Genomic DNA, 26,923 nt, shown 5'->3' with positions numbered 1-26,923 from the left:
TACATTTAGGGTTTGCACATTTCTTGTTAATTCTATATTTAGATATTCAGTAATTTTCTTTGCAATTATAAATGTGATCTTGCCATTAACTGTATCTTCAATGGATACAGTATCTCTTTCTTATCTTCTTCTAGTCTTAGCTTTTCATATTCTATTTATCTTTTGTAAGCACCTTAAATCTTTTTTATAACATGTGTCATACGGTTAGGTTTAAAAATATTTTAACAATGCTGTATGTAATGTCCATATTTTGCTGAAAAGTTTAATGTGACACGAAGTTTTGTTTGTTTGTTTGTTTGTTTTTTACCCTAGGGAAATAAGTACTGGTTGGCTCTCCACAGAATCTTTCTTTTTTTCTTTTTAAGTTTGCTTTTGATACTAGAGTTTGATTTCAGGTCTTTAGTACAAAAGAACTACTTCTTGGGGGGAAAAAAACAAAACAAAATTATGCCAAACTATCCTCTAACTAGCATTTGCTTGCTGTGTTGTAGCGTTCTGGGCAGTTTCTTGAGTCACTAAAAGCATTTTTAATTACTTTTCTGTTCTAAAATCTTGCAGTTCATTACACAACAGCTGCTTGGATTACCTGTTTAGGTTTCAGCACATCTGTGCAGCAAGACAGGGTTGAGAAAAATTCCTTCTGAGAGATCATAGCTGTGCAGCTGAGTAGGTAGTGATGTCCGACACTGAGGAAGAAACTCCAGAGGAGAAGCAGTGTTGAAGGAGAAGATCCTGAACTCTTTGAGGTGATAGGGAGACATCTATGTATCTGGAACTCAGAGGAGATATAGACTGGAGATCTGCAATTAATAGTTAGCATGTTGATGGTAATTAAAGTCATGATACTGATGAATTTAATGTAAGGTGAGAAGAGAAGAATCTGTAGACCTGAAGTTTAAAGATGCTTAGTGTTTAAAGGTCAGACAAAAGAGGACAAAGGAGAACAAAAAATAACAAAGTGATTGGAAAAAAGAGAAAGATTTGATAAAAAGCCTAAAGAAGGTATATTTGAGGAAGGAGGACATATTGTTTATAGTGTTGATTATTTCTGAAAGGCCACATGCTGTAAGGACAGAGAATGTCCAATGCATTAAGCAATTTGAGGACAGTCTTCCCATCATCTACCAGTTAGTTCATGTATTCAACAAGCACTGCTAGAACATTTTGAAAGATCATGAAGACACTAGATAAGGGCAGGCACTGTTGATAGAGAAATGGAATCCCGAGAGGGATCTGCATGTGTTGCTCGTACTTGAACCTGAACACAAATCACAGGCCTGCTGTGCTTAAATCATGACTTGCCCTGAGAAGGGTCTTTTTGGGAATATAGGGAAGATATAACATGGATATGTTTCCTTCTTCAAAGATGTTACAATCTCACTGGAAAGAGAAGGCATAAATGCAATTTAAGTAATACAAGGTGACCATGTAGCATATGCCACAAGGTAGCATTTGATTAATAGCTAGAAAATAAGCACTGTTCATTGAGACTTTATGCCAGGTGTTTCATATACGTCTTATTTAATCTCAACCAGCAAACTTATAGGTTCATAGATGAGAAAATTGACATTTGCTAGATCGTGACATAAGTAAGGAGTTGAGGATCTATCTGATGCCAAGTATACACTTTTCAACTCTGCCACATTCTTTTTTTTTTTGAGATGGAGTTTCACTCTGTCACCCAGGCTGGAGTGCAGTGGTGCAATCTTGTCTCACTGGAACCTCTGCCTCCTGGGTTCAAGCGATTCTCCTTCCTCAGCCTCCCAAGTAACTTGGATTACAGGTGCCTGCCATCATGCCAGCTAATTTCTGTATTTTTATTAGAGACGGTGTTTCAGCATGTTAGCCAGGCTGATCTCAAACTCCTGACCTCAAGTGATCCACCTGCCTCGGCCTCCCAAAGTGGTGGGATTACAGGCGTGAGCCACTGCACTTGGCCTCTGCCACATTCTTTCTCAATGGCTCAGTGCTTTTGAAAAGTAAATAGAGTGTTTCGGCAACATATCCTATTTTCCCTTGGTCTGAAATACTGCTAGAATTATATCTGTTATATCAAACTATGGTCTATAGCAGTGATTCTCAAACTGTAGAGGACTCCTGGGAACACTTGAACACTTTCAGCAGGGTCTCAAGGTCAAACTTATTTTTCATAATAACAATAAGATGCTACTTCCTTTTCTACACTGTGCTGACATCGTCACTAATGGTGCAGAAGCAATGGAAGGTGAAAGTGCTGGTGTCTTACTACAAATCAAGGCAGTGACGCCAAACTCTAATAGTGGTCACTGTATTTATTCTTCACTGACACACACTCACAATAGGAGAAAAACAAAAAAATCCCCACAGTACAACCTAGTTTTGCTTGAAGATTTCCTTGATGAAGCAGTAAAAATTATTAATGTAGCAAAATATTAACATAGGAGTGCATGTATTTTGAGTATTCCAGGTGAGGAAATAGGAAGTACTAAGCAAGCACTTCTGCCCTACAGTGAAGTCTGATAGTTGTTGATATGGTTAGGCTTTGTGTCCTCACCCAAATCTCATCGTGAATTGTAATTCCCATAATCCCCATAATCCCCACAATCCCCACATGTCTAGGGAGAGATCAGGTGGAGGTAATTGAATCAGAAGGCGGTTCCCCCATGCTGTTCTCATGATAGTGAGTGAGTTCTCACCAGATCTGATGGTTTTATGACTGGTAGTTCCTCCTGCATTCATTCTCTTCCTGCCGCCTTGTGAAGAAGGTGCCTTGCTTCCTCTTTTCCTTCCACCATGATTGTAAGTTTCCTGAGGCCTCCCCAGCCATGAGGAACTGTGAGTCAATTAAACCTCTTTCTTTTATAAATTACCCAGTCTCGGGCAGTTCTTTATAGCAATATAAAAACAAACTAATACAGTTGTCTTAAGGAAAATATAGGTGGTTGCTTGAATTATGAGATGAGCCAACTTTTTTTTCATGGAAAAGCATTTTTACTTGAAAGGGTGACTGAGAAACAACACGGTTTTCAGACTCAGACATTTTGGCAGACATTTTCTGGAAAATGAAGAATGTGAGCCCACAACTTTCAAGCAAAAATGTCAGCATTTCTTGCTAGTGATATATTTTAGCTTTCAAGCAAAAAGTATAAGTTCAGAAAACTTTTGTTTACCATCATAATCTTGACAGCTTACCAACAGTAAGAGTTTTCTTATGATAAAAATTGGTAGTGAAAGTGGTAAATGTTATTTTCTGATATTGTGTGATGAAATATGTCAACAGTTACAAGATATGCATAACTTAGTAGATCAGTATTTTTCAAATGTCCAGTGCATGATTATGCATGGATCATGCATGAATAAAAGATCCATCGAAAGTATGAAATAGACCAACGAGGTTTAATGCAAGTATATGGAAAAGTTACTAATATGGTTTCAGATTCTATATTGCAACTAATTTTAAGAAGTTACCATTTGTTGAATTTTAATATAATATCAAAATTTGTTGAATTTTAATTTGTTGAATTTAAATATATCAAAAAATGATATAAACAATGATACAAACAATGATATAAAAAGGCAATTATAATACTCCTTCATTTTTCAACTACATATCAGTGTCTGACTACATTCTTTTCTTATACTTTGTCTAAAACATTTAGCAACAGCTTGAATGCAGAAGCAGACATGAGAATCCAGTGTCTTAAGCCAGATATTAGAGATTTGCGAAAGTATGAAACAGTGCTACTCTTCTTACCCTTTTTAGGGGCATGAAAATATAGTTATTTTTACAAAAACTTTATAAAAATAACATGCTATGAATTATTGTTGTTTTAAAACAACTTAATAAATATTTTAAAAATTTCTCAATTTTAGTTTTTAATATGGAAAAAAACCAAAAACTCTTTGGTGTCCTAAATAATTTTTAAGAGTGTAAGGTGATCCTGAAGCCAATTTTTTGAGACGTACTGGTTTATATCGACAGACAGAGGCAGTAGAGTAAGGTGGTTAGGAGGCTCTGTCCAGGTTTTATTAGCCCTGGGCTGTTCAGATGGAATATATTCTATGGATCCATCTTCAAGTTCACAGATTCTATTCTCTGTCATCTCTGCTTTTGAACTCACTTAGCAAGTTTTTTATTTTCATTATCATATTTTTCAGTTCTATAATCCTCATTTGGTTTAATAAATATTTTCTGGGATTTTCCATTTTTTCATTTGTTTCAAGTGAAATTGTAAATGATTACTGAAGGATTTTTATAATATCTTCTTTAAAGTCTTTGTCAGATGATTCCAACCTCTGATTCATCTTGGTATTGGTGTTTGTTGATTGTCCTTGGTATAATAGGTGATTTTTAAAAAATTGTATCCTAGACATTTTGATTATTACGGGGATCCTTGATCCTATCTAAACCTTCTGATTTGGCGAAATCTGCTTAGATTTGGCATATGTGCTCTTGGGCTACTTTTGCGGGCGTTAGTTCCAACGGTGTCAGTGTAGTTTCCTAGGCCCTTGCAATGTTACTGTCCTTTGTTTTTTAGGGTACTGCTAAGGCTCCTGCTCAGTCACTGCTGGTGCCACCTGCAGGGGGCAGAAGGTGCTTCCCTAGTGGGCCTGCTGTCACTGAGTGACCTTCCTGGTCACTTCCCGGCCTGATTATGCTGCTGGCTGGAAGGCAGGGAGACGCAGGACTTTGCTGAGGCTGCCTCAGCGCCTGGTTGTGGAGTGAGGTCTGAGACATCCCTGGATGTCACCGTTGCCCCTTTTGCAAGTGGATAGGACCATCCACCAATGGCCTGGCTGTGGAGTGGGGTCTGGGAGGTCCCAGGACTTTGTTGATGGGGCTGCAGCCAGATCCAACTGCCTGCTGGGGCCCAGCATGTGCAGTGGGAACTAGAACAGCCCCAAGCTTCCACTGGGGGATCAAACTGCTTGCAAGGGCCCCATTTGTGGGGCAGGGATTAGGGCCCTCTTGTCCTAGTTTTGGGGTGTGGGGTGCGGGGATAAAAAGAAAATCCAGGAATCTCACCATGTAGTCATTCCTCAAGCCCTGAAACCTATAGCCAGTCTACCTTCTTCCATCCGACTTTCTATTATTTTATCATTGTTTGTTGGACAATTTCAAGGGTATTTAGTTATATTTAGAGGGAAGGACCGGGGAAAAGTGTGTCTACATGATCTTGTTTTGGAACTAGATATCACTGCTTATTTTTTGTTAAAAAATTAAGAATTTTAAAAATAAAAATGGAAAAAACTGTGGCAAGGCAGGTTAACTTTTGACATAGGTGGTCATCGTGTTTTATAACATGTTTGTTTATTTCTATAGGAATTATGTTGGAATATGAAAAACATGGAGAATTAAAGACTAAGTCCATAGATTTGCTTGATCTTGGTCCCAGGTAAGTAAGCTGTAGGCTTCAACAAGTAAATGTTCACGGAGCAGCCTTGACACACAGTGATGTGTGGATGAGCTGCGTAAACTGCAGATAATACATTATTTTTAAAACATTGTTCTTCTGTGGTGTGTTAGTTTCTGTTTGTTTCAGGGAGTTGTACCTGAGGCTGTTGCTGAATGAAGAAGTGGGAAAAGGGTCATCGCTCTTTTCTTTTTTTCTAAGGTCTTAAAAAAATTAAACCTTTTAGTTTATAATTTTAGAAAGGCTGTGAATGTAGAGTTTCCACACCAGATTCCCCTCATGTTAATATCTCAGATTAGTGAGGTACATTTATTAGGATTAATGAACCAGTATGATACATAATTATTAGCTAAGGCCCACTTTATTCAGGTTTTCTTAGTTTTTCCCTAATTCCTTTCTTCTGTTCCAGGATTCCATCCAGAATCCCACATGACATTTAGCCATCATGTGTCCTTAAGCTTCCCTAAGCTGCGACCGTTTCTCAGACTTCCCTTATTTTTGCTGACCTTTCTTTCTTTCTTTTTTTTTCCTTTTTTTTTTTTTTTTTTTGAGACAGAGTTTTGCTCTTGTTGCCCAGTCTGGAGTGCAGTGGCCTGATCTCGGCTCACTGCATCCTCCGCTTTCTGAGTTCAAGCGATTCTCTGCGCCCAGCCAGTGACCTTTACATTTTTGAGAAGTACTTGTTACTGAGTTTTAAGAATATTACTGAGCCTGTTATTTTCTTATTAAATACTTCATAGGGCTGACTGCGTATGTTCCTCCTCATTAATTGTCATGGGGCAGAAGAGGGAGACCTAATCTCTATTACTGAAGCTTGGTATGAGCCCAGAGGAAACCCCTTGTGATGTAATAATGCCCGGAGTTCATTCTCTTTAGGAAATCTAATGCAAATAGCTGGGCGCGGTTGCTCACACTTGTAATTTCAGCACTTTAGGAGGCTGAGGCAGCAGGGTCACTTGAGGTCAGGAGTTCGAGACCAGCCTGGCCAACATGAGGAAACCCCATCTCTACTAAAAATGCAAAAATTAGCCAGGCATGGTGGTGCATGCCTGTAGTCCCAGCTATTCAGGAGGCTAAGGGAGGAGAATCACTTGAACCCCGGAGGCAGAGGTTGCAGTGAGCTGAGACCGCGGCACTGTACTCCAACCTGGGCGACAAAGTGAGACTCTGTCTTCAAAAAAAAAGAAAAGAAATCTCATACAAAACTCCACTTCAAGGCCAAGGCCAAGTGTGGTGGCTCACACCTATAATCCCAGCATCTTGGGAGACCAAAGCAGGAGGATCACTTCAGGCTAGGAGTTTGAGACCAGCCCGGGCAACACAAAATAGCAAGACCCTGTCTTTGTAAACAAACAAACAAACAAAAATCCTACTTCAAGAGAGAGTCAGGTTAGTGATTATCCTGTGAGAGCCTAAGTTCAGATAAGGTGAAAATAATGTCAATGGGTGAAGAATCACAAAAGAAACAAAACAAAAATGTTGTGTTTTAGGTCTGTGGCCTGAGACTGTAAGCAAAGGAGCTTTCTTATATGGGCTGCTCTCTAGTTTTATAATGAGTCCACTTGGCATCATAGCTGATGAGAGAGGGGCTCTCTTCATCCTGGAGTTGCTGCCACTTGCGAGGTTTGATGTTTCTGGGAGCACCTGTCTAGGGTGGGGATAGGGCATGGCTCAGAGGCTGATGGTCTACGAAGGGTCCAAGTCTTATTTCAGGTGCTTGGCACAAAGAAGGTAGTCAATAGATATATTTTTTTTAATTTTTTTTTTTTTTATTATTATACTTTAGGTTTTAGGGTACATGTGCACAATGTGCAGGTTTGTTACATATGTATCCATGTGCCGTGTTGGTTTGCTGCACCCATTAACTCGTCATTTAGCATTAGGTATATCTCCTAATGCTGTCCCTCCCCCCTCCCCCAACCCCACAACTGTCCCCAGAGTGTGATGTTCCCCTTCCTGTGTCCATGAGTTCTCATTGTTCAATTCCCACCTATGAGTGAGAACATGCGCTGTTTGGTTTTTTGTCCTTGCGATAGTTTACTGAGAATGATGTTTTCCAGTTTCATCCATGTCCCTACAAAGGACATGAACTCATCCTTTTTTATGGCTGCATAGTACTCCATGGTGTATATGTGCCACATTTTCTTAATCCAGTCTATCATTGCTGGACATTTGGGTTGGTTCCAACTCTTTGCTATTGTGAATATTTGCTGCAATAAACATACGTGTGCATGTGTCTTTATAGCAGCATGATTTATAGTCCTTTGGGTATGTACCCAGTAATGGGATGGCTGGGTCAAATGGTATTTCTAGTTCTAGATTCCTGAGGAATCGCCACACTGACTTCCACAATGGTTGAACTAGTTTACAGTCCCACCAACAGTGTAAAAGTGTTCCTATTTCTCCACATCCTCTCCAGCACCTGTTGTTTCCTGATTTTTTAATGATGGCCATTCTAACTGGTGTGAGATGGTATCTCATGGTGGTTTTGATTTGCATTTCTCTGATGGCCAGTGATGATGAGCATTTTTTCCTGTGTTTTTTGGCTGCATAAATGTCTTCTTTTGAGAAGTGTCTGTTCATGTCTTTGCCCACTTTTTGATGGGGTTGTTTGTTTTTTTCTTGTCAATTTGTTTGAGTTCATTGTAGATTCTGGATATTAGCCCTTTGTCAGATATTTTTTTTAAAATCAAAGAATAAACAGTGGCACAGATAGTGTCATTGAATACAACAATCTTTGTTATTTTCAGGAAAGCTGAGGCCAAATATCAAACCCAACCTGTAATTTTTGTAAATGGAACATGTTATTGATTTGTGTGATTATGCTAGCATGCAGGAAGTTTCTTGGTGAGACATTCGTTTATTTAGTCAACAATTATGTATATGTACCTTCGACACATACGTAAGAATCTAATCTGGGTTAGATTCTATAAGAGGCTATAAAGATATTAATCATAGTCCCTACACTTGATAGGCTTTTTGTCTAGTTTGACAAACAACTTGTACAACATAGAACATCACACAAGTGGTACAGATAAGCTTCTATATGAGAGAATAACCTCTAGCTAGACATCCTGCAAAACCGCAGATTTTTATATCTAAAAAGTATGAATTATGAGGTGATTTCAAAAAGGACTTGTGGGCTGTGAATCCAGGCACTCAACACTTTGAAGGTCTTCATATTAACTATAGCCACTCAATCGTGCTATGCTTTCCTGAGGAGATATAAGGTGTAGCCACTCATAAACACGACCTTTTGGTGACATGAGAAAGTAAATAAATGTCTCAAAAAAGTGTGAATTTTATTTCTAATTTTTGTGCAAGAATCTGGAAGTATTGTGCCTGTAAAAACACTGGCACCATAGATGACATGCTGGAATTATTGCTGAAAATCCTGCAGGGTTGGAGCATTTAGATTATCTGGTCAATTTGGATCTTGCGAGGAAATCTATTTTTATACAAGTTGTTGAAAACTTTTCAAAGGGGCATTTTTACCCTTTTAATTGTTATGAAATTAATTATCTTTTTGACAATGGAATATCTCAGGGTTTATCCAAGTCATCATTATGGACGACCGTTCATTTTTGGTTCATTTTTGTTCAAAATATTCACTCCTACTCTAATAGATTATGTTTCTTGGGAGCTGGGGCCATATCTTTTACACACCCAGTGCTAAAGCAATAGTACCAACTCAATAAATGTCAATTGAATGAGCAGGTTCCTAGCTCGGTGCCTTGCACAAAACTGGAGCTTAATGTTTGTTGATGAGGTGAAGGGGGGATACTTATCAGGGGCCACATTCATGGGAAGTGGATACTGAGACAGAGGTGGGTGAGTCAAAGGTTTATTGGGCAGTGACACTTGTGACAGTCCAGGGCATGAAGCAGAAGCAAGATCAGAAGGAGGTGGGACAACAGAATCTCTGCCAATCTGGAGGAGCTCAGGAGCAAAACTTGCCAGCTAGAGGAGTGCGTCACAGGGAGAAACGGCCAGGCTCTTGCTCTGCCCCTGCTCAGCTGTGGACGGAGAGCCACCAGAGAAGAGGCAGCCTTGGCCTGGAATGCCAAGGTACAGCCTGAAAGAGCTGCAGCTAGAAGCTGTCAGGCAACAAAGGCTCCAACCCTGACTCTGGGCCTGAGTTCTTTCTTAAAGGTGGGGGAACCTGCATAGTGCATCTTCTAGACACGTGTGTGACATGATTTGTAAAATGGCTCTTTTTTGGATGCTTCATGGTGTATATACATTGATACCTTTTTTTGAACAAATATTATTCTGTACCAGCAACATTTTTCAGAATTTCTATGAATTATTTGAAAGCTAGAGAAAATTTGAATCTATCTGTATATTTTTCAGACCAGTTATCTTTCAGGGAAACAATATTTTAGTCTATAATAAATATTAATATTAGTCTTACGATGCTTTAAATTTATGGTTAGGCATTTTTCTCTTTTCCTAAAATACTTTAAATCTAATCTTTCTGAACCTCAGTTTCTTCATCTCTAAAATAATTATGATAAAAGCATTACATTAGCAGATTGTTACAGGATTAAATAAGAGAACATATGTAAAGTGAAAAGTATGATGCTGGGAACATTCAATACATGTTCATTCAAAAGAAACAGGAAAGAAAGTAAAAGAGTTCATGTTCAGAACTAGTATGGACTAGGCCTTCCTAGGTGTCTTCATTCGTTTTGTGCTGCTATAACAAAAAAGACCTGAGACAGAGTTATTTATTTCTCATAGTTCTGACTGAGAAATCCAAGATCAAGGACCCCACAGGTTTGGTGTCTGATGAGGGTTGCACTCTGCTTCCAGGAGGGCACCTTGATGCTACGTCTTCACATGGCAGAGGGCAGACGGGCAAAAGGGATGAACTCTCTTTGTCAAGCCTTGTTATCAGGGCTTCTAATCCCATTCAGAAGGGCTCCAACATTGTGACTTAATTACCTATTCAGGCCACACCTCTTAATGCTGTGACATTGGTGAACATGTTTCAATATGAATTTTAGAGTGGATGCAAACATTCAAACCACAACACTAGGTGAGAACATTAGACTCCTGGCACACCCTCCACGAAACAAGCCTCAGCTTTGGAAAAACGTGTTTTAGAAATTCCAAGCTTCTTGCTTTCCTGCCATCATCTATTTACTAATTTGTAAATAGTAAATAGATATCCCCAGATATCTCTTGGGAAAGATAACGGTGTTTTTGACATTTTATAAATGTGCTTCATGAAGCAATACAATCAATTCTTCATGTAATAAAGGTATATGCAAATTTTGACATAAAAGAAACTTTTTTTTTGGTTGTATTTCAGTACTGATGTCAGTGCTTTAGTAGAAGAAATCCAGAAGGCAGAACCTCTACTCACAGCTTCACGAACAGAGCAAGTCAAACTTTTGATACAGAGGTTACAAGAGAAACTCGGCCAGCACAGCAATCACACATTCTATCTTTTTAAGGTAATGGATTTTAAAAAAATCAGATAGAAGAATTTCAGCAAAATGATTGATATTTTATTAATTTTTCTTTCCCTAAAAATATTTTTTCATGAAAAATGCATGTCAGTGTTTGATTGTAATCCCTCACGTATGTTTGCTAAGATTGTCCCAATAATTATTTGTTAAATGAATGAGTGAAATCCAAAGCACTTATTTCTTGAGAGGTTAAATAAAGATTTCAACTCTTCATATAATGATAAATTTAAAGGGTTATTATTATTAAGATAGTTTTAAGTTATGGAATAACTAAAGTTTTTTCTAGTTAAAGTAACATTAAGAAGTTGTGTTTTATGACAAGTCAACATTTCATATTTTCTGCTTTCATGTGAACTAAACCATATTTCAGTAAATTATTTATTTGTATGTCATATAATTTTAATGTGATGTAAATATGCTTTTTAAATAGTTTTTTGATGATTAAATATAGCAAATATAGTCGTTTAGTACCTCAAGCAAAGCTTTTAATTTTCCTTTGTCATTATCTTAGAATTACTTCATATTACACTGCTTTTATCTTTTATGATTTAAATATAATTATGATAACAACATATAATTGTTAGTTATAGACTCACCTGATATAAAATACCCAGGCATTCGTTTCTGGAAGAGGATGTTATAGTCTTGTAACATTTCTTTGTCCAGTAGGTGGCACTGTTTAATTTCAAATATGAGCTGTATAACTAGCGTGTCTCAATTTATTCTCCAAAGGGAACATTTTTGATAGTGAAAGTAGATGCTATTAATAGTTACATTTTGGTAACAGACATAACTTGGACTGTCCCAGCTCAGCCAATCACTCTTAATAGATTGTCCAATTTATGTATATGCATGCATTCAATAAATATTCATTAAACATTCACTGTATGTTAGATGTAGAGATTGAAAGATAAAGAAGGCATATTCTGACACTAAAGGAGCTTCAGGACTCATAAAATCATAATACATTGTCAAATCTTTATTGAAACATATTTAGTGTATTGCCTATATACCCAGTTTATACATATATACAAAACCATATGCCATATGTAAAAGAAAATGTTACAAATTAGTGCTATCAATAAGATACCACAAAGCACTGTCTAAAGGTAAATCGGATATTGCCCGTTTCTGATGTATAATTAAGACAAAATTGAATGTCTTCATTGGTTTGAAGTGATAACTAACAAATTTAATTTGGTTTGAGTCTAAAAAATGGTGTTTTCTTTCACTGAAGGTTCTCAAAGCACATATATTGCCACTGACTAATGTTGCACTTAACAAATCGGGCTCATGGTAAGATTCTTTTTTTATGTCTAATTTTTAGCAATGAAACAAATTTCTGTGTTTATTTATCAAAGATTCCAGTTAGCTAAGTACATAATATATTCATTTTTCTGATTTCAGTACCCTCTTGGATACTGAGGAGAAATATAAGCCCTTTCTCCCACTCTTCTAATCTGAGTTTTCTGTCGTATTTGTGCCGCAGTGAATGGGAGGCACATTGGGTTCTCAGCAAATGTAGCTGCTGAAGGACTCAACTCGGGAATGAGTCGGGCAGTGTGGCCTCATGTCTAACTTGATTGGTTGTGATCAGTCTATTCAGAGCAGACATTCTCCATCTGGGTCAGTGATTTGGGGTATGGCGAACAGCAGCTTCAAGTCTGTTGAGAGCATGGCTGTGATCAGCTTGGGAGCTGACGTGCTAGGTAGGAGAGATGAAGGAGAAGTCTCCTCTTGACCTACAGACATAAAATAAACATAAAATAGACATAAAATAAGCAGTTTGCTAAGGGCTTCCATTATAAAGTAGCACAAACTGAGTGGCTTACACAACCAAAATGTATTGTGTCACAGTTGTGGAGGTTAGAGGTCAGATGTCAAGGTGTCATCAGGGTCAGTTCTTTCTGAGGCCGTGGGAAAGAAGCTGTTCCACAGCTCCTGTAGCTTCTGGTGGTTTGCTGGCAATCTTTGGTGTGGAGAAGCATCACCCTGAGCTCTGTCCTCATCTTCACATGGTTTTCCCTGTGCGTGTCTGTGTCTATATGGCCCGTTCTTATAAGGATGTATTGAATTAGGGCCCATCCTACTGCGACATGATCTCATCCTAACTTAACTATTTTTTTTTTTTTGAGGTGGAGTTTCACTCTTGTTGCTCAGGCTGGAGTGCAGTGGCGCAATCTCAGCTCACTGCAGCCTCCAGCTCCCCGGTTCAAGCGATTATCCTGCCTCAGCCTCCCGAGTAGCTGGGATTACAGGTGCCCATCACCATGCCCGGCTAATTTTTTGTATTTTTAGCAGAGATGGGGTTTCTCCATGTTGGTCAGCCTGGTCTCAAACACCTGACCTCAGGTGATCTGCCCAACTTGGCCTCCGAAAGTGCTGGGATTATAGGCGTGAGCCACCACGCCCAGCCCTAACTTAACTATTAATAATTATATCCGCAATGACCTTATTTCCAAATAAATTCACATTCTAAGGTTCTGGGGGATTAGGACTTCAACATATAAATTTTGAGGGCATATATTTCGACCCATAAAATTATCTATAGTATATATGTGTATAGTTGCAAATGTGAGTTTGCATCTTTCCAAAAGTAGAGGAAGTCTGTGGCAGAAGATGGTAGAAGGAAAATACCTAGGACAGAATCAAAGATACCTTGTCTTGTCAACCTGCCTGTTCAGTTGAGTTTTGCTATTAGACTTTTCTTCACCTTTTCTTGTTGCCACTTGACATTCAGACTGGCTTTTCAATTTTGTAGATTGTTTTCTGTGCTGGGGAAATATATTTTTGTTATACTTTTGAAGCAATATTTTGATTTCAGAGATACTTTAGAGAGAAAGTCTCTTTCCTAATTGAATATTGAAAGAATGATTAAGATGCTGCTATTTTACATTATACTCTATTCACTATTCCTGTAGGAGAATAGCTATGTTAAAGGAACCATTCATTTGTTTATTAAACAGAATATAGGCCAGGTGTGGTGGCACACGCCTGTAATCCCAGCACTTTGGGAGGCCGAGGTGGGCAGATCATGAGGTCAGGAGTTGGAGACCAGCCTGGCCAACACGGTGAAACCCTGTCTCTACTAAAAATAAAAAAAAAATTAGACAGGTGTGGTGGCATGCCTCCAATCCTAGCTACTTGGGAGGCTGAGGCAGGATAATCACTTGAACCCCAGAGGCAGAGGTTGCAGTGAGCTGAGATGGCACCACTGTACTCCAGCCTGGGCGACAGAGCAAGACTCTGTCTTGGGGGTGGGGTGGGGGTTGGGGGGGAACAATGGAATATATCACAATTTAGACATTGTTCTCAATTTAACTTTTTGTTCTGCACACATGATTTCCACTGTAAAAAGCATAATAGGCCAGGCGTGGTGTGTCACACCTGTAACCCCAGCACTTTGGGAGGCTGAGGCGGGTGGGTCACCTAAGGTCAGTAGTTCAAGACCAGTCTGGCCAACATGGTGAAACCCCATCTCTACTAAAATCACACACAATAATATAGCCATGCGTGGTTGTGGGTGCCTGTAATCCCAGCTACTCAAAAGGCTGAGGCGGGAGAATTGCTTGAACCTGTGAGGCAGATGTTGCAGTGAGCCAAGACCACGCCATTGCACTCCAGCCTGAGTGACAGAGTGAGACTCTCTCTCAAACAAACAAACAAACAGCATAATAAACAGAGTTACTATCCTTCAGGTAAAACATGAAGTCTTTATTAACACACTGCCATTCTTCCCTGCAACGTGTTTATATTCCTTGTGTTAGCTTTATCACAGGAAGCTACGATTGGACGTGCAAGCTCTGGGAAACTGCGTCTGGAGAGGAGCTGAACACCCTGGAGGGCCACAAGAATGTGGTTTATGCCATAGCATTCAACAATCCTTATGGGTGTGTTCATCCCTTCACTTATTTGTTTATTAATTCATTTATTCATCCCTCCATCTGCTTGGGGAGAAAGGGAAGAAGACAAGAGGTCTGAATTTATTGAGTGCTTGGTATGTGCTTTGGAAGCCTTTTAAATACCTCCTTCAAAGCTTAAAAGGGTCTTTGGGTTAGCTATCAATATCCTCATGTAGAATACAAGGTTTAAGGCTGGGCGCGGTGGCTCACGCCTGTAATCCCAGCACTTTGGGAGGCTGAGGCGGTGGATCACTTGAGCTCAAGAGTTTGAGATCAGCCTGGCCAACGTGGTGAAACCCCATCTCTACTAAAAATACAAAAATTAGCTGGGCTAATGTATGTAATGTATGGTGGCACATGCCTGTAGTCCCAGCTACTCAGGAGGCTGAGGCAGGGGAATCACTTGAACCCAGGAGGCAGAGGTTGCAGTGAGCTGAGATTGCACCATTGCACTCCAGTCTGGGCAACAGAGTGAGACTCTGTCTTTAAAAAAAAAAAAATAAGAATACAGTGTTCAAGTATGCTTCCAAGGATCGCACGATAGTAAAGAGGAGAGCTGGAGTTCATGCTCAGGCAAGACTTGACTCTAAATCCTTGGGAGTTCTGACAGGCACTACCCATTGATGTTCACAGCTCTGCGCTGGTGCCTCTGGGGGAATGTGACATACACACACAGCATGGTTTACTTCATTTAGAAGTTAATTTACAGTCTTGCCAGGCAGGAAAAAAATGTGTGTGGCAACATGCTAAATAACAGTACCAAGTACAACAGAAGTATTTTTAAACCAACCTCTAGATAATGGACAGGAGATTACCCAGTGTCCTCCATTCTTCCTCATGACACACTGCAGATTCCCATGGCACCCTGAACGTCTGTAGCAATGAAGATACCCACTGGAATGGGCACTCTCCTCCCACTGGTTAGGTTCTAAGCTGATCAAGAGTTAGTTGTATTTGTCAACCGATATGCTTATGTTGGTTGTACTTTCAATTGTAATTGTGTAACATAACGTGTAATTTAACTAAATATTACATAAACCAATAAAATATGAGTGTGAAAAGAAAGCTGGTCTTTTCTAGGGAAGCATAAATAAGGCAAATCTTTGAAAAATTGTTTCACAACTGAATGAAATTGTGGAAGAGATCAATGTTCAATTGGAAAGCACACTGTCAAAATCTAGAAAAATTCTGCACTCAGATTGTTCTGCACGTATGTTTAAGTTCTTTAAGTTCTCATTCCACTTGAAAGACAAGAAAACTAGATATTGTAGAGGTTTGATACGATTTCCGAAAGACAGATGGTGAACTCCACTTAGCTGATGCATAGTCAAAGAAAGACAGTGGCCTCTAGATTGGCAAATAAATATATATTTATGTCTAGTGGAGTATACCTTTTTTAGACAGGCATGTATTTTTTCATGATTGCACATGCTAAATTAATTTTTCCATAAATTAAGCTGGGTCTATAAATATGGTTCATTTACTATAGTGTTATGATGACTAGAACAAAAACAGTAAATGATTTAACAATTAAGATGAGAAAGTGATCACTGTGATTTCTCCTGGTGAGAGTCACAGTGTGACTTTAGTGATGGTGTGAGCCGAAAGCAGATGCCAGAAGAATGGAGGGTGGTGAGCAGTGGAGAGAACACAGGGGGCAAAGAGACCTCAGCAGCTCAGTGTCTCCAGGAGGGGATTCATCAGGCACACTCAGTGGCCACTCTCTGTAGTGACTCAGTGGCCAGTCTCTGCAGTGACTCAGTGGCCAGTCTCTGAAGTGAGCATTTCATGTTGAGAAACAGAAGTGTGTGAGGTCAGAGCGTTCAGTGGAGTTTAAACTCTGTCTTATAGGACTGAGTTGCCATCAAGGTTTGGGAACAAAAAGTGGAACAATGAAAGTGATGTTTTAAATAGAAGGATAGCTCTGGCAGAGAGAAGAGGTCAGAAGGTTTGGATGTGAGAAGAAACAAGACACAAGGAGGTCATTTAGGATGCAGATATGACAATACACTCATGATACCATAATACACTCATGATACCATAATACACTCATTGCCTGGGTAGGGGCAGGAAGAATAGAGGAATTTCATAAAAATTTGATACACTTAGAATAGACATTTTATACTATAGTTAAAAAACTTGATATCTAGGGTGCCAATATAATATCTTTGAAAAATGTAATACCCTTTCAAAACATGTTAATTGTGATGGCACCAACTTAAATTGGTATATTAAAACGATTAAACATTCCAATGAAGTTTTAGAAAATTTAACTTTGATCTATGCATTTTTATATGCCAGAGAATGACAGTTTTTATAATACCTTATTATACCAGCTTATGAAAAGATAAAGATTTTATTGAAATTATAAATGACACTATTTTACATCTGGTATAATTCCTACTTTCATTGCAATGCTATTTAAAGGATATTCTCTATAACATAATGCCATATCCTTTAATAGTCTACTTAACAAACATGATGTGTTTGGGTGTCTATCTGAGAATGAAGTTTTCTCTTGTTGGGGAGGTGAGGGATACTTTTTGACTCTTCAACTGAATTCTACCAAGAGCCCCTGATGAAAAACCCACTTGTCCAATCAGTTATCATCACCTGATGATTTATGTATGTGTGAATGCAGTGTTTCTCATTGTACTTTGGGGTCATTGGGTTTCAGTAGCATAAATTCAACACAATCACCAAAGAATAAGAGGGAGTGTGTGTGTGTGTGTGTGTGTGTGTGTGTGTGTGTGTATGAGAGAAAGAGAGAAAAGAAAAACTTCAACCAATTTACTGTTTATCTGCTTTATACCTTAGGGCAGAAGTAAGCTTTGATTCAATAAAGTAATTCTCAAACACATTGACATGAGAGATATCTTCCATAATGTGGTGTCATGTGGATATAGAGAACAGTTTGTGATAGAATAGGTATTAGTCAGGAAACAACAGCAACTCCAGACTCATATATTTTAGGGTCAGGAAGGATGGAAAAATGAATTGAGGGAACTGATAAAGAATGTACATAGTGATACCTCATCTCTACAAAAAAATAAAAAAAAATTAGCCAAGCATGGTGACATGTGCCTGTAGTCCAAGCTACTCGGGAGGCTGTGGTGGGAGGATTGCTTCAGCTTTGGAGGTTGAGGTTGCAGTGAGCTGAGATCGCACCACTGAATTCCAGCCTGGGTGACAGAATAAAATTCTGTCTCAAAGGGAAAAAAAAAAAAGCACAGGCCTTTGAGCTTATCTTGAGCACACATTGGAAGACATCAGCAGCTGAAGTAAAATGCCCTGGGCTGGAAGCCAGAGGAGAAAGTCAGGTGGGATACTCTGTTAGCAAGCTTTGGGTGGGTGAGTGTTTGCCAGTACAAGCTGCCCTTGGAGCATTGGCAAAGAGGGTGCCATTTTGCTTTAGTCTGAGAGACCACGTAGACACTATAGAAATATGGGTGTCCTGGGACAAGGGGGAGAATCAAGGCATCAGTGTTAGTCTGGATAAATATACATTTCTAGTCTGCTTTAGGATATATGTGCTTCTAGTCTGCTTTAGGATATATGTGTTGGGTCGTGAGATCTCTTACACTTTGGGAAAACAAGCTTGTACCGTAAATGATAATCCAGTTGGGTGAACATCTTGAAGAGCTGGTATAAAAGACAGATGTAAGCCAGGGTTAAAAGAAAAGGTTTTAGTTCCAAGATCAAAGGCCATACAGGGTAATCTACTCTTGCTTGTTAGATGTTGATGATAGCCCTGCCCCCCAGTCAATATGAGAAGCCTCTTAGTTGAAAGTGGCTGAAGTCTTTGTATTTCCTTTCTAAGCCCCCTTACAACTGGAATAATATAGGCATTTCCTTAAGAGGACAAGCACTGTCTAAATTCTCAAAACCTTATTAACTGTATTTTTAATGTGATTTATTTTTTTTCATTTTTCTTTTACATTCAGTGTTATTCTTTTCCATATACTTATTAACAGAATTTTTCTATGTTTACACAGTTCATACTATACATTATTTATTTTAATTTGTAAGTAATTTTCTAAACTAAACCTTTTGCTACATTCATTAAACTCATTTTAAAAATGGTTATAATCCCAAACAAATATACCTATAACTTTAATATAAAACCTTTAAAATTAAATGTGTAAATTGATACCACTCAAAAATTAGATTTTTATTTTATTATCCACTGAAACAAATTTAAGATTGCTTATAGCTTTAGAAGTGAAGTAAATTTTTTACTCATGTATTAATATCTCTTATCTTAGTTCAGTTTATTTTATAATGTGTCTTTTTTTTTTAATAATCCACATTTCTTTTAAATCTTAGTGACAAAATCGCCACTGGGTCCTTTGATAAAACTTGTAAACTCTGGAGTGTAGAAACAGGAAAATGTTACCATACCTTCAAGGGTCATACAGCAGAAATAGTGAGTATATTTAATATATATATATATATATTTTTTTTCCTTTGAGACGGAGTCTCGCTCTGTCACCGAGGCTGGAGTGCAGTGGCGCAATCTCGGCTCACTGCAAGCTCTGCCTCTGCCTCACCTCCAAAATTGGACTACAGGACCCACCATGACCCACTAATTTTGTATTTTTTTTTTTTTTTTTTCGCCCAGGCTGGAGTGCAGTGGCGCAGTCTCGGCTCACTGCAAGCTCCGCCTCCCGGGTTCACGCCATTCTCCTGCCTCAGCCTCTCCGAGTAGCTGGGACTACAGGCGCCCGCCACCACGCCCGGCTAATTTTTTTGTATTTTTAGTAGAGACGGGGTTTCACTGTGGTCTCGATCTCCTGACCTCGTGATCCGCCCGCCTCGGCCTCCCAAAGTGCTGGGATTACAAGCGTGAGCCACCGTGCCTGGCCAATTTTTTGTATTTTTAATAGAGACGGGGTTTCACCGTATTATCCAGGATGGTCTCCATCTCTTGACCTCGTGATCCGCCCGCCTTGGCCTCCCAAAGTGCTGGGATTACAGGCGGGAGCCACCGCGCCCGGCCTTATTATTATATTTTATGTTGCTATTTCTTTTTAGGATTCTATTATAAAAGTAATGGGGCTACTTTTATAATTAATTTTCAAATTCTACCCCATGCTTTTAGTCTGCCTATATTTATGTGGTGGTACTGATACAATTTAAAAATTACTCTAGTTAATATCTTGCAGATTCTATAAAGAATTGTACCCTGCATTGACTAAGTAGACACGTAATATGATAAATTTAGAAATATAATAACCAATCTTACTTTTTCTTTTTCATTGACTTTTCTTTAAAGTACTGACTCAATGAGGGTCAGTTAAGTTATAAAAACAGTTTTTAAAATAATTTTTAAACTACTATGTGAAATATTTAAATATTTAGGCTGATTGTTCTCTGTATATCATTAGAGCTCAAATTTGCCTAAATAGTCTGATACTTGAAACAGCTTTCACTATCAGGAAGCCCTTGTCCTTGACCAGTTCTGAGATGTATCTGATAACAATTAGTGTAATAATTGGCATTCCATAAGAACAGATGACAGTGCTGAAAAATAAACAGGCTGCTGCTCCTAATGATTAGTAATACCTTAAATGGTTTTAATCAAAGATTTAAATAAGGAAAAATTGATCTGATTTTAACAAATCCCCAAGTTATGTTTTGGCCTGTTAATGGGGATCACCCCTTTCCCTCCATTTCTGGCCTTCATTAGGTAGAATGATTCTTTAGATATTTAACTCACTTCCCTTGTTGTACTTTGAAGTTACTCTTACGTGGATAATACCAAAAGAGAATCCACAAATAGAAGGTACTCACTTTACCAATGCAGTAGTAGTATAAAAATAATAGAGACTTTTAAGGGTCAAAGAGAGAAAAGGCTAAAGCAGGAAACAAAATATAACCACCTCTTCCATAATTGTCAGTGGGGAAATATAGCTCAGTCCTTTTTGAATTGAACAGAGACATAAAAAGAATGTGCTAATGACTATTATTAGATGAAGAGGGAAATGGATAACAAAGAGTGGTGGGTCTTTTAACCTCAATATTCACTGGAAAAAAAGATACCTGCTGTGAACCAGAAAAAGCAAACAAGAACATACAGGGGTGGAGAGAGGAAAATTAAGCCACAGTGGCGACAGCTTTTGTGAATAGCTGGTGACAGCCAATCTGCCAGCAGTGTTCAAGTGCTAGCACTCACGCCCACCCTGGAACTTAGGAACAAGATACGTAGGACAGACTGTGGAATGCTTGGAAATATATCTTGAGGATAAGGAAAGTACCTGGAGATGGGAAAGGGTCCTGTATCCTGCTTATTTATGTGCACCTTAAAACAAGAACAAAAACAAGCTGCTTATTTTAGAAGTAAAATTTACTTACACTCATCCTGAAAATTCATGGTATATTCATCCATAAAGAACTCACGCTATGTTGAAGGTACTTTGCTAGTGACTGGGAATACTGCAGTGAAACATAACTGACCCTTTGACAGCACTTGCTGTTTGAGAGGCACTGTCATAAGCCCCTTTACATAGACAGATATTAGCTTAGTTGTGCCTCATAGCAACCTTTAAGAGGAAGGTATTTCCCCATTTTACAGAGTAGGGTACTGAGGCATTGAAAGCTTCAGTAACTTGCCCAAAGTCAAAGAAAAGCATAATGTGTGTCCTTAGAGTGTGACCATTTTTCCACACTCCTTTAGATTTTGGGGAATATTTTCTTTAGATATAATTCCTAGGGAGACATTCATCTTTTTCACAGTCAACAACGTCCATCCCATAAATATTTATTAAATATTGACCATGTGTGGAGCCCTGGCCTACATGCTTAGGGTACCTGAGAGAATCAGACACAATTCTTACATAGAAGGAGTAAAAGCGTCAATGGATAAGTTGAAAGATGCGTTGTAAGTGTCAGAAGTGGATGGGGATTTCAGTGTGGACACAGAGGGAGCAGTGTGGCCTCCTGAGCCAAGGAAAGCTGTTCAGGAAACACTTCCCAGAGGGGTGGCATGTGCATTCCAGGCAGAGCGAGCAGCCCTGGAAAATGCTGAAAAGAGGTATGAAACAGTGATGTGTGCCTGAAACTCAGGTGGCTCTGTGTGATCAGAGCAGAACGTCCTGACCCTCCATGTGGTGGCATGTGCAGAATATGCGACTGTGGATTTGCAGCACACTGAAGGGAGCTGCCTGCTGTGCGTGGCCAGAGGTGATGGGCAAGGATCCCTGCTGCTGCCCAGCTGCCTGGGTTAAAAGTGTCCATGCCTTGGCACACCTATAGCCCATTCAAATTCAGATCACAGGGTGTGAGCAATTCAAGTAGGAGAGGCAGGCAAGGGCCATAGTATGCAGGAGGTTATAATACTATGCTAAGGAATTGGATTTTATTTTGTAGGTAATGCCATACTGTTGAGACCTTTTGGCTAGGAGATGGTACGATCAGCTGTGCTCTTTGGAAAGATTATTTTTGTGGCACTGTGAAAAAGAAATGGGAGGGTGGTAAAATCAGAGTTATCGGCCAGTTGGGGATCTTGCTGAAATCCAGGTGAAAAATGATGAAGTCCTGTTGTAAAGATAGATGAAGAGAATGTGATTAGAAGTTTGTTACTAAGTAGTTGTGAGGCATAAAAGAAAAGGGGAACCCAGGATGGATTCCCTGATTTTGTGCTTGTATGATGGGCAGTGCCATTCACCAATTCTGTGCATAAAAGAGGAGGAACAGGTTTGCATCGATATGACTTTTGTGTCTTAGATTGATATAAGCTGCCTGTGTGATAGCCAGACAGAGGCATCCATTTAGCAGTTGGCTCTTTGGGGCTGGAACTGAGCAGTGAGGTCTGGGAAAGAGACATGGATGCATGAGTCACTGGCATCTGGGTGGCAGTAGAAACCAATGAGCAATTGAAATTGCCCAGAGGAAAAGGTAGAGTATGGAGAGGGACTGACAGAATCTTGGGAGGATGGAGAAGAGAGAACTTCAAATGATACAAAAAAGAAGAAAGAGATGGAAACTAGAGAACAAAGGAGTCAGTGCTGCAGATGTCAGGGAGGTTAAGCGGGATGACCGGCCAAACCTGGATTGGACATTTAGCCAGAGTGGTTTCAGAAGAGTTGAAGAGTGAGCAGAAGATGGACAAAAATGATGGTAGACTGTTTCCCAAGAAATTTGGTTGTAAAGGAGGAAGAAGAGTAGTTAAGAGGGGTACATAAAATCAAGGGAGGATTTACTCAAACATATTTACAGGATCTAGTCTAGAGGGAAGGAAAAGCTAGTGGGTGCATCTCCCTTAGGTGTGCAGGGAACAGGGTCTTAGAATGGGTGGAAGGATCCCTCTGCATCTGAGACTGAAGGGAAGGAAAGTAAGATCCAAGTGGGGAAGTTCCTACCTGACAGGAGAGTTTTCTCGGGGAAGTGGTAGGAGGCCAGGTTGTCTGTTGAGGAGGGGTGAGGATGGAAGTAGAGGCAAGAGTGGGGAATGGAAGAATGTATGGAGCCAGAGGCATTTTAAACAAAGTAGGGAATGGTGCTGAGGATTCTATTGAGGACAGAGGCATGAATGAGCAATACCAGTAACTTTCTGTGCAGTTCTCTTAAGCTACCTCGGCTGGGTGATGAGGCAGGGAGGTGAATGATTGGATAAAATCCTTGCCTGATAAAAGTTAATGTTAGGAGTTTGTATGAAAGGTGCATCAGATACATAGGGACTAAGAGTGTCGAGGATGCTGGCAGGAGTGATGCTTCCAGGGTGTCAGTTGAATGGGGAGGATGGAGCAGGAGAAAAGGCAGATGTCTCAATAAGATAAAAGATCTTCTGGGGGAGCGGGGGGAAGGGAAATTGTGACCCTGGATTGGTGAATTGGTGCTGAGTCTTCTAGAGAAGATAATACCAAGGTCCATGGTGTGGCCATGGGAGAGACTACTGAAGAGGCATCTGGGGCATGGGTCAGGGGGAACTGGATGGATTGCCCACATGAAGGCCACCTAAGACTTGGCATTGAGACTACAAGCCAGTTGTCTCTTGATGAGTGAGGGCCCATGATTGGAAGGACTGTGGTGACAGCAGCAAGGAGAAGGAAAGCCAGATAGCACGGATCTTAAAGGAGGTGGGCTTCACTTTTGTTCTTGTTCTTCTGTGGTCTGGAAGTGGCAAAGGGAGCTAGTGCCCCTCCAAGCCTGAGCTGGGTGCTGTGGGAGAACAAGCAGCCTCTTTTCAAGAGGAGGACTCTGAAGGACTCAACCTGGGGATAGCAGGTCACACATAACATGATGTTTTGTACAAAGAATTAGACTGAATCTGGTAAGGTGATGGCGTCTGGAAGATTTTCTGTGTATAATTAACACTTTGAAACTCTATCTTCCTAAAATTTCTCCCATTTCATGTAATTTAGGTGTGTTTATCATTTAACCCTCAAAGTACATTGGTGGCGACTGGAAGTATGGACACAACAGCCAAATTGTGGGACATTCAGAATGGCGAGGAGGTTTGCACCTTAAGAGTATGTCAATAATGTTAATAAGCCTGTTATTTGTGTTCCTTCTTATTTGTGTTTTTGCTGCAAAATGAGCTCTAAGTTGGATGTTGTTGAGTTGCTGGTTTTCAAACTGTAGTGGTGAAAGAGTGTTCCTACTGGTTTCCTGGCTCTTCCAAAAGACTTGGGTGGAGATGCTGGGGAAGTCCAAGGAGCTTTTTATTTTGACTAACTTTAGTCTGCAAAACACGTAAACTATAGCTTAGAACCCATCACCATCTCTCTGGCTAAAAGGAAAGCAGGTGGAGGCTGGTACTTTTGGAAGAGGCAGAACTGGAGAACTGTGCCAAGAGAATCCTTAAAGCAATGACTGTGAGCACACTCTCCTCTGCCCGCTGGTCTTTCAACCATCCTGTGTCACAAAGTCTGAAATGACAGAGGGGCAAGTGACCAGAAGGGAAAAGGCCAAAGGGCTCTGCCCACAGAGTGAGTGCTGGTGGGGCGTGCTCTTGTGTGTCACCACCATGCGCCCAGCACCTCCCCGCCACCTGCCACTCTCCCCTTCCTCCCAGCCTCCCCTTCCTCCCACCCCCGCCCAAGTCACCGCAACAAAACTAGAGTGACACTATGTTGTAATCAGCAGGAACAGCTGGATGGGAAATTCAGTATCCTTGTCCTTTCAAAATTATAAATACGTTTTTAAAAACATGATTTGTTTTCTCAGAAAGCTTTTTCTAAGAAAGTTAAAACATGGACTGAGAAAGAAAAAAGATCACTATTTTAAAATAAAAGTAATGGCTTTTCTTTCTTAAATCTGAGTATCTGGCATTATTAGTGTAAGTATACTCTTTCTGTTCTCAGTTCTTTTTTTTTTTTTTTTTAAATCATTGCTATCTCTTCTTTCAGGCAAATGTGCAGGGAAAGGCCCCCATTAATGCCGCACTTTCAACTAAAATGACTCCTTTTACAGATGTGCCTAAGAGCACTCGATGGGAGGAGTCCTGCTTGGCACACCTGTCTGCGCCAGAGAGTGCATTTGTTTTGCGTACTTAGAATTCGAATATTCAACTACATTTCATTTTGTCCTTTGAAATCAATCAGAAAAATCAAGTTATAATTCAACTTTTCTAATTTGTTGTATTATTTAAAAGTATACTTATGTTAATTTACTAAAATAATGAGGGAATCAAGGGATATATGTACTCCAACCAGGATCCCCTTATCAGAGTTCCAGAATCTGTTGTGGAGAGTGGTTTCTTCCCATTGTCTCACAGTTTGATTCACTAACACTAGACAGTAACCAGCTGAAAGTCAGGCCAGAGGCAGGAATTTGTCAATGGATTTCATGTCAAGTTATCCTAATAATTTCCTTTTTAAAAGTAATTAGTTTTATTTCATACACTGTTTACTTTTGCGCACCATGTGTTATTAGCCCATGGAGTCCCCTGCTCTGTAGCGTTTCCAAGACAATGTAAAGGACGTCCTCTAGTTTCCCCAAATACAACCTCTTTCTTTTGTTTTTAATCAACATTATTAAGTTAAATGAACTAGCTGTAAGTCACTAGTTTTTAGCAAACTCACAGAATTGTGCAGCCATTACCAAAACCTAGTTTTCAAACGTTTCCATCACCCCAAAAAGAACCCTTTGCCCGTGTGCAGACACTCCCCATCCTCACCCCAGCCAACCGCTGACCTCCTTTCCTAGAGCTCGGCCTTCTCCAGCCTTTCCTTTTAGGCTATGATATTGTACACTTGCAGAAATTGTTTTATCTGCAGGTATACTTGACAGTATCTGCTCTTTTTCTAGGGACATTCTGCTGAAATCATCTCCTTGTCATTTAACACCTCAGGAGACAGAATCATCACGGGGTCTTTTGATCACACAGTTGTAGTGTGGGACGCTGATACTGGAAGGTAATTCTTAGTTCTTAAGAATTGTTTTAACCTGGATCAGGGGATTCAGAAAACCCTCTGTTATTTTTTAGTTTAAGCTACTATCTATTAACTCTGCTTTGGATTCCATGAAAATAGGGCATATTGAAAATGTAAATTAGTTCATTCTTTAATGATATTTCTGATTCACAAAATATGTGCATTCTTTGAATTCTGAGCAAATAATGACAAACAGCAACATAAAAGGAGAATGTTAGCAATAGTCTGGTTATATAGCTATTATTTATTCCATGGATAATCAAATTTCAATGGCTTGTCATTATGTTAGGCATGAATATCATGTATACATAAAAACTCTTAGTTAATTTCCCAAATTAATTTAGTCCAAGAACTTCAATTTCCTTCCTAATGATTTTTGGTCCTAGTTGCTAGGAAGTTAACTAAATTAGCATATTTGTGTTGGAAAACTCTACTCTTGGATTTGTCTGTGATTTAATAGAGGGGCTAATTATCAGGGGTGCTGACCAAGATGTATGCAACAAGAAATGACAGAGAAAAGAAGGACCTTTCAGTTACTTAATGTGTAGTTTCTGAACAACCAGGGGTGCACTCATCCGGTGTAAGAATACTTCTTACGGCCTTTACTATTTGTTACCCATTTCTTTTTGAAATGTTGCCTTAGGTAGTATTATTTTGATAGTTTAAAATCTAAGTACATTTTTGTTGAAATGAAATTATTTATTTATTTATTTATTTATTTAGTTAGTTAGTTAGTTTTTGAGATGGAGTCTCGCTCTGGCACCCAGGCTGGAGTG

The 26,923-nt window shown here is 39.4% G+C and overlaps 1 protein-coding gene across 3 annotated transcripts in view; it reads left to right on the top strand.

The window, feature by feature from the left end:
* Positions 1-26,923, top strand: part of DAW1 (dynein assembly factor with WD repeats 1) — a 52,225-nt gene that overhangs the window by 8,531 nt on the left and 16,771 nt on the right. For 2 of the 3 annotated variants that reach the window (XR_009215701.1, XM_032753306.2), the window contains exons 2-8: positions 5,303-5,375; positions 10,711-10,855; positions 12,108-12,166; positions 14,638-14,760; positions 19,099-19,198; positions 24,135-24,242; positions 26,023-26,129. Coding sequence is in view for 2 of the 3 variants with exons in the window: in XM_032753306.2 (XP_032609197.1) it covers positions 5,303-5,375; positions 10,711-10,855; positions 12,108-12,166; positions 14,638-14,760; positions 19,099-19,198; positions 24,135-24,242; positions 26,023-26,129 (715 nt within the window). In the remaining variant the exon portion in view is untranslated. The remainder of the gene's footprint in view (positions 1-5,302; positions 5,376-10,710; positions 10,856-12,107; positions 12,167-14,637; positions 14,761-19,098; positions 19,199-24,134; positions 24,243-26,022; positions 26,130-26,923) is intronic. The other variant, XM_058446851.1, reaches the window with a different exon arrangement.

This window comes from Hylobates moloch, unplaced genomic scaffold (assembly GCF_009828535.3).
Source record: "Hylobates moloch isolate HMO894 unplaced genomic scaffold, HMol_V3 SCAFFOLD_1, whole genome shotgun sequence".
NCBI classification, from domain to species: domain Eukaryota; kingdom Metazoa; phylum Chordata; class Mammalia; order Primates; family Hylobatidae; genus Hylobates; species Hylobates moloch.
This window is presented reverse-complemented; position numbering and strand designations above follow the sequence as displayed.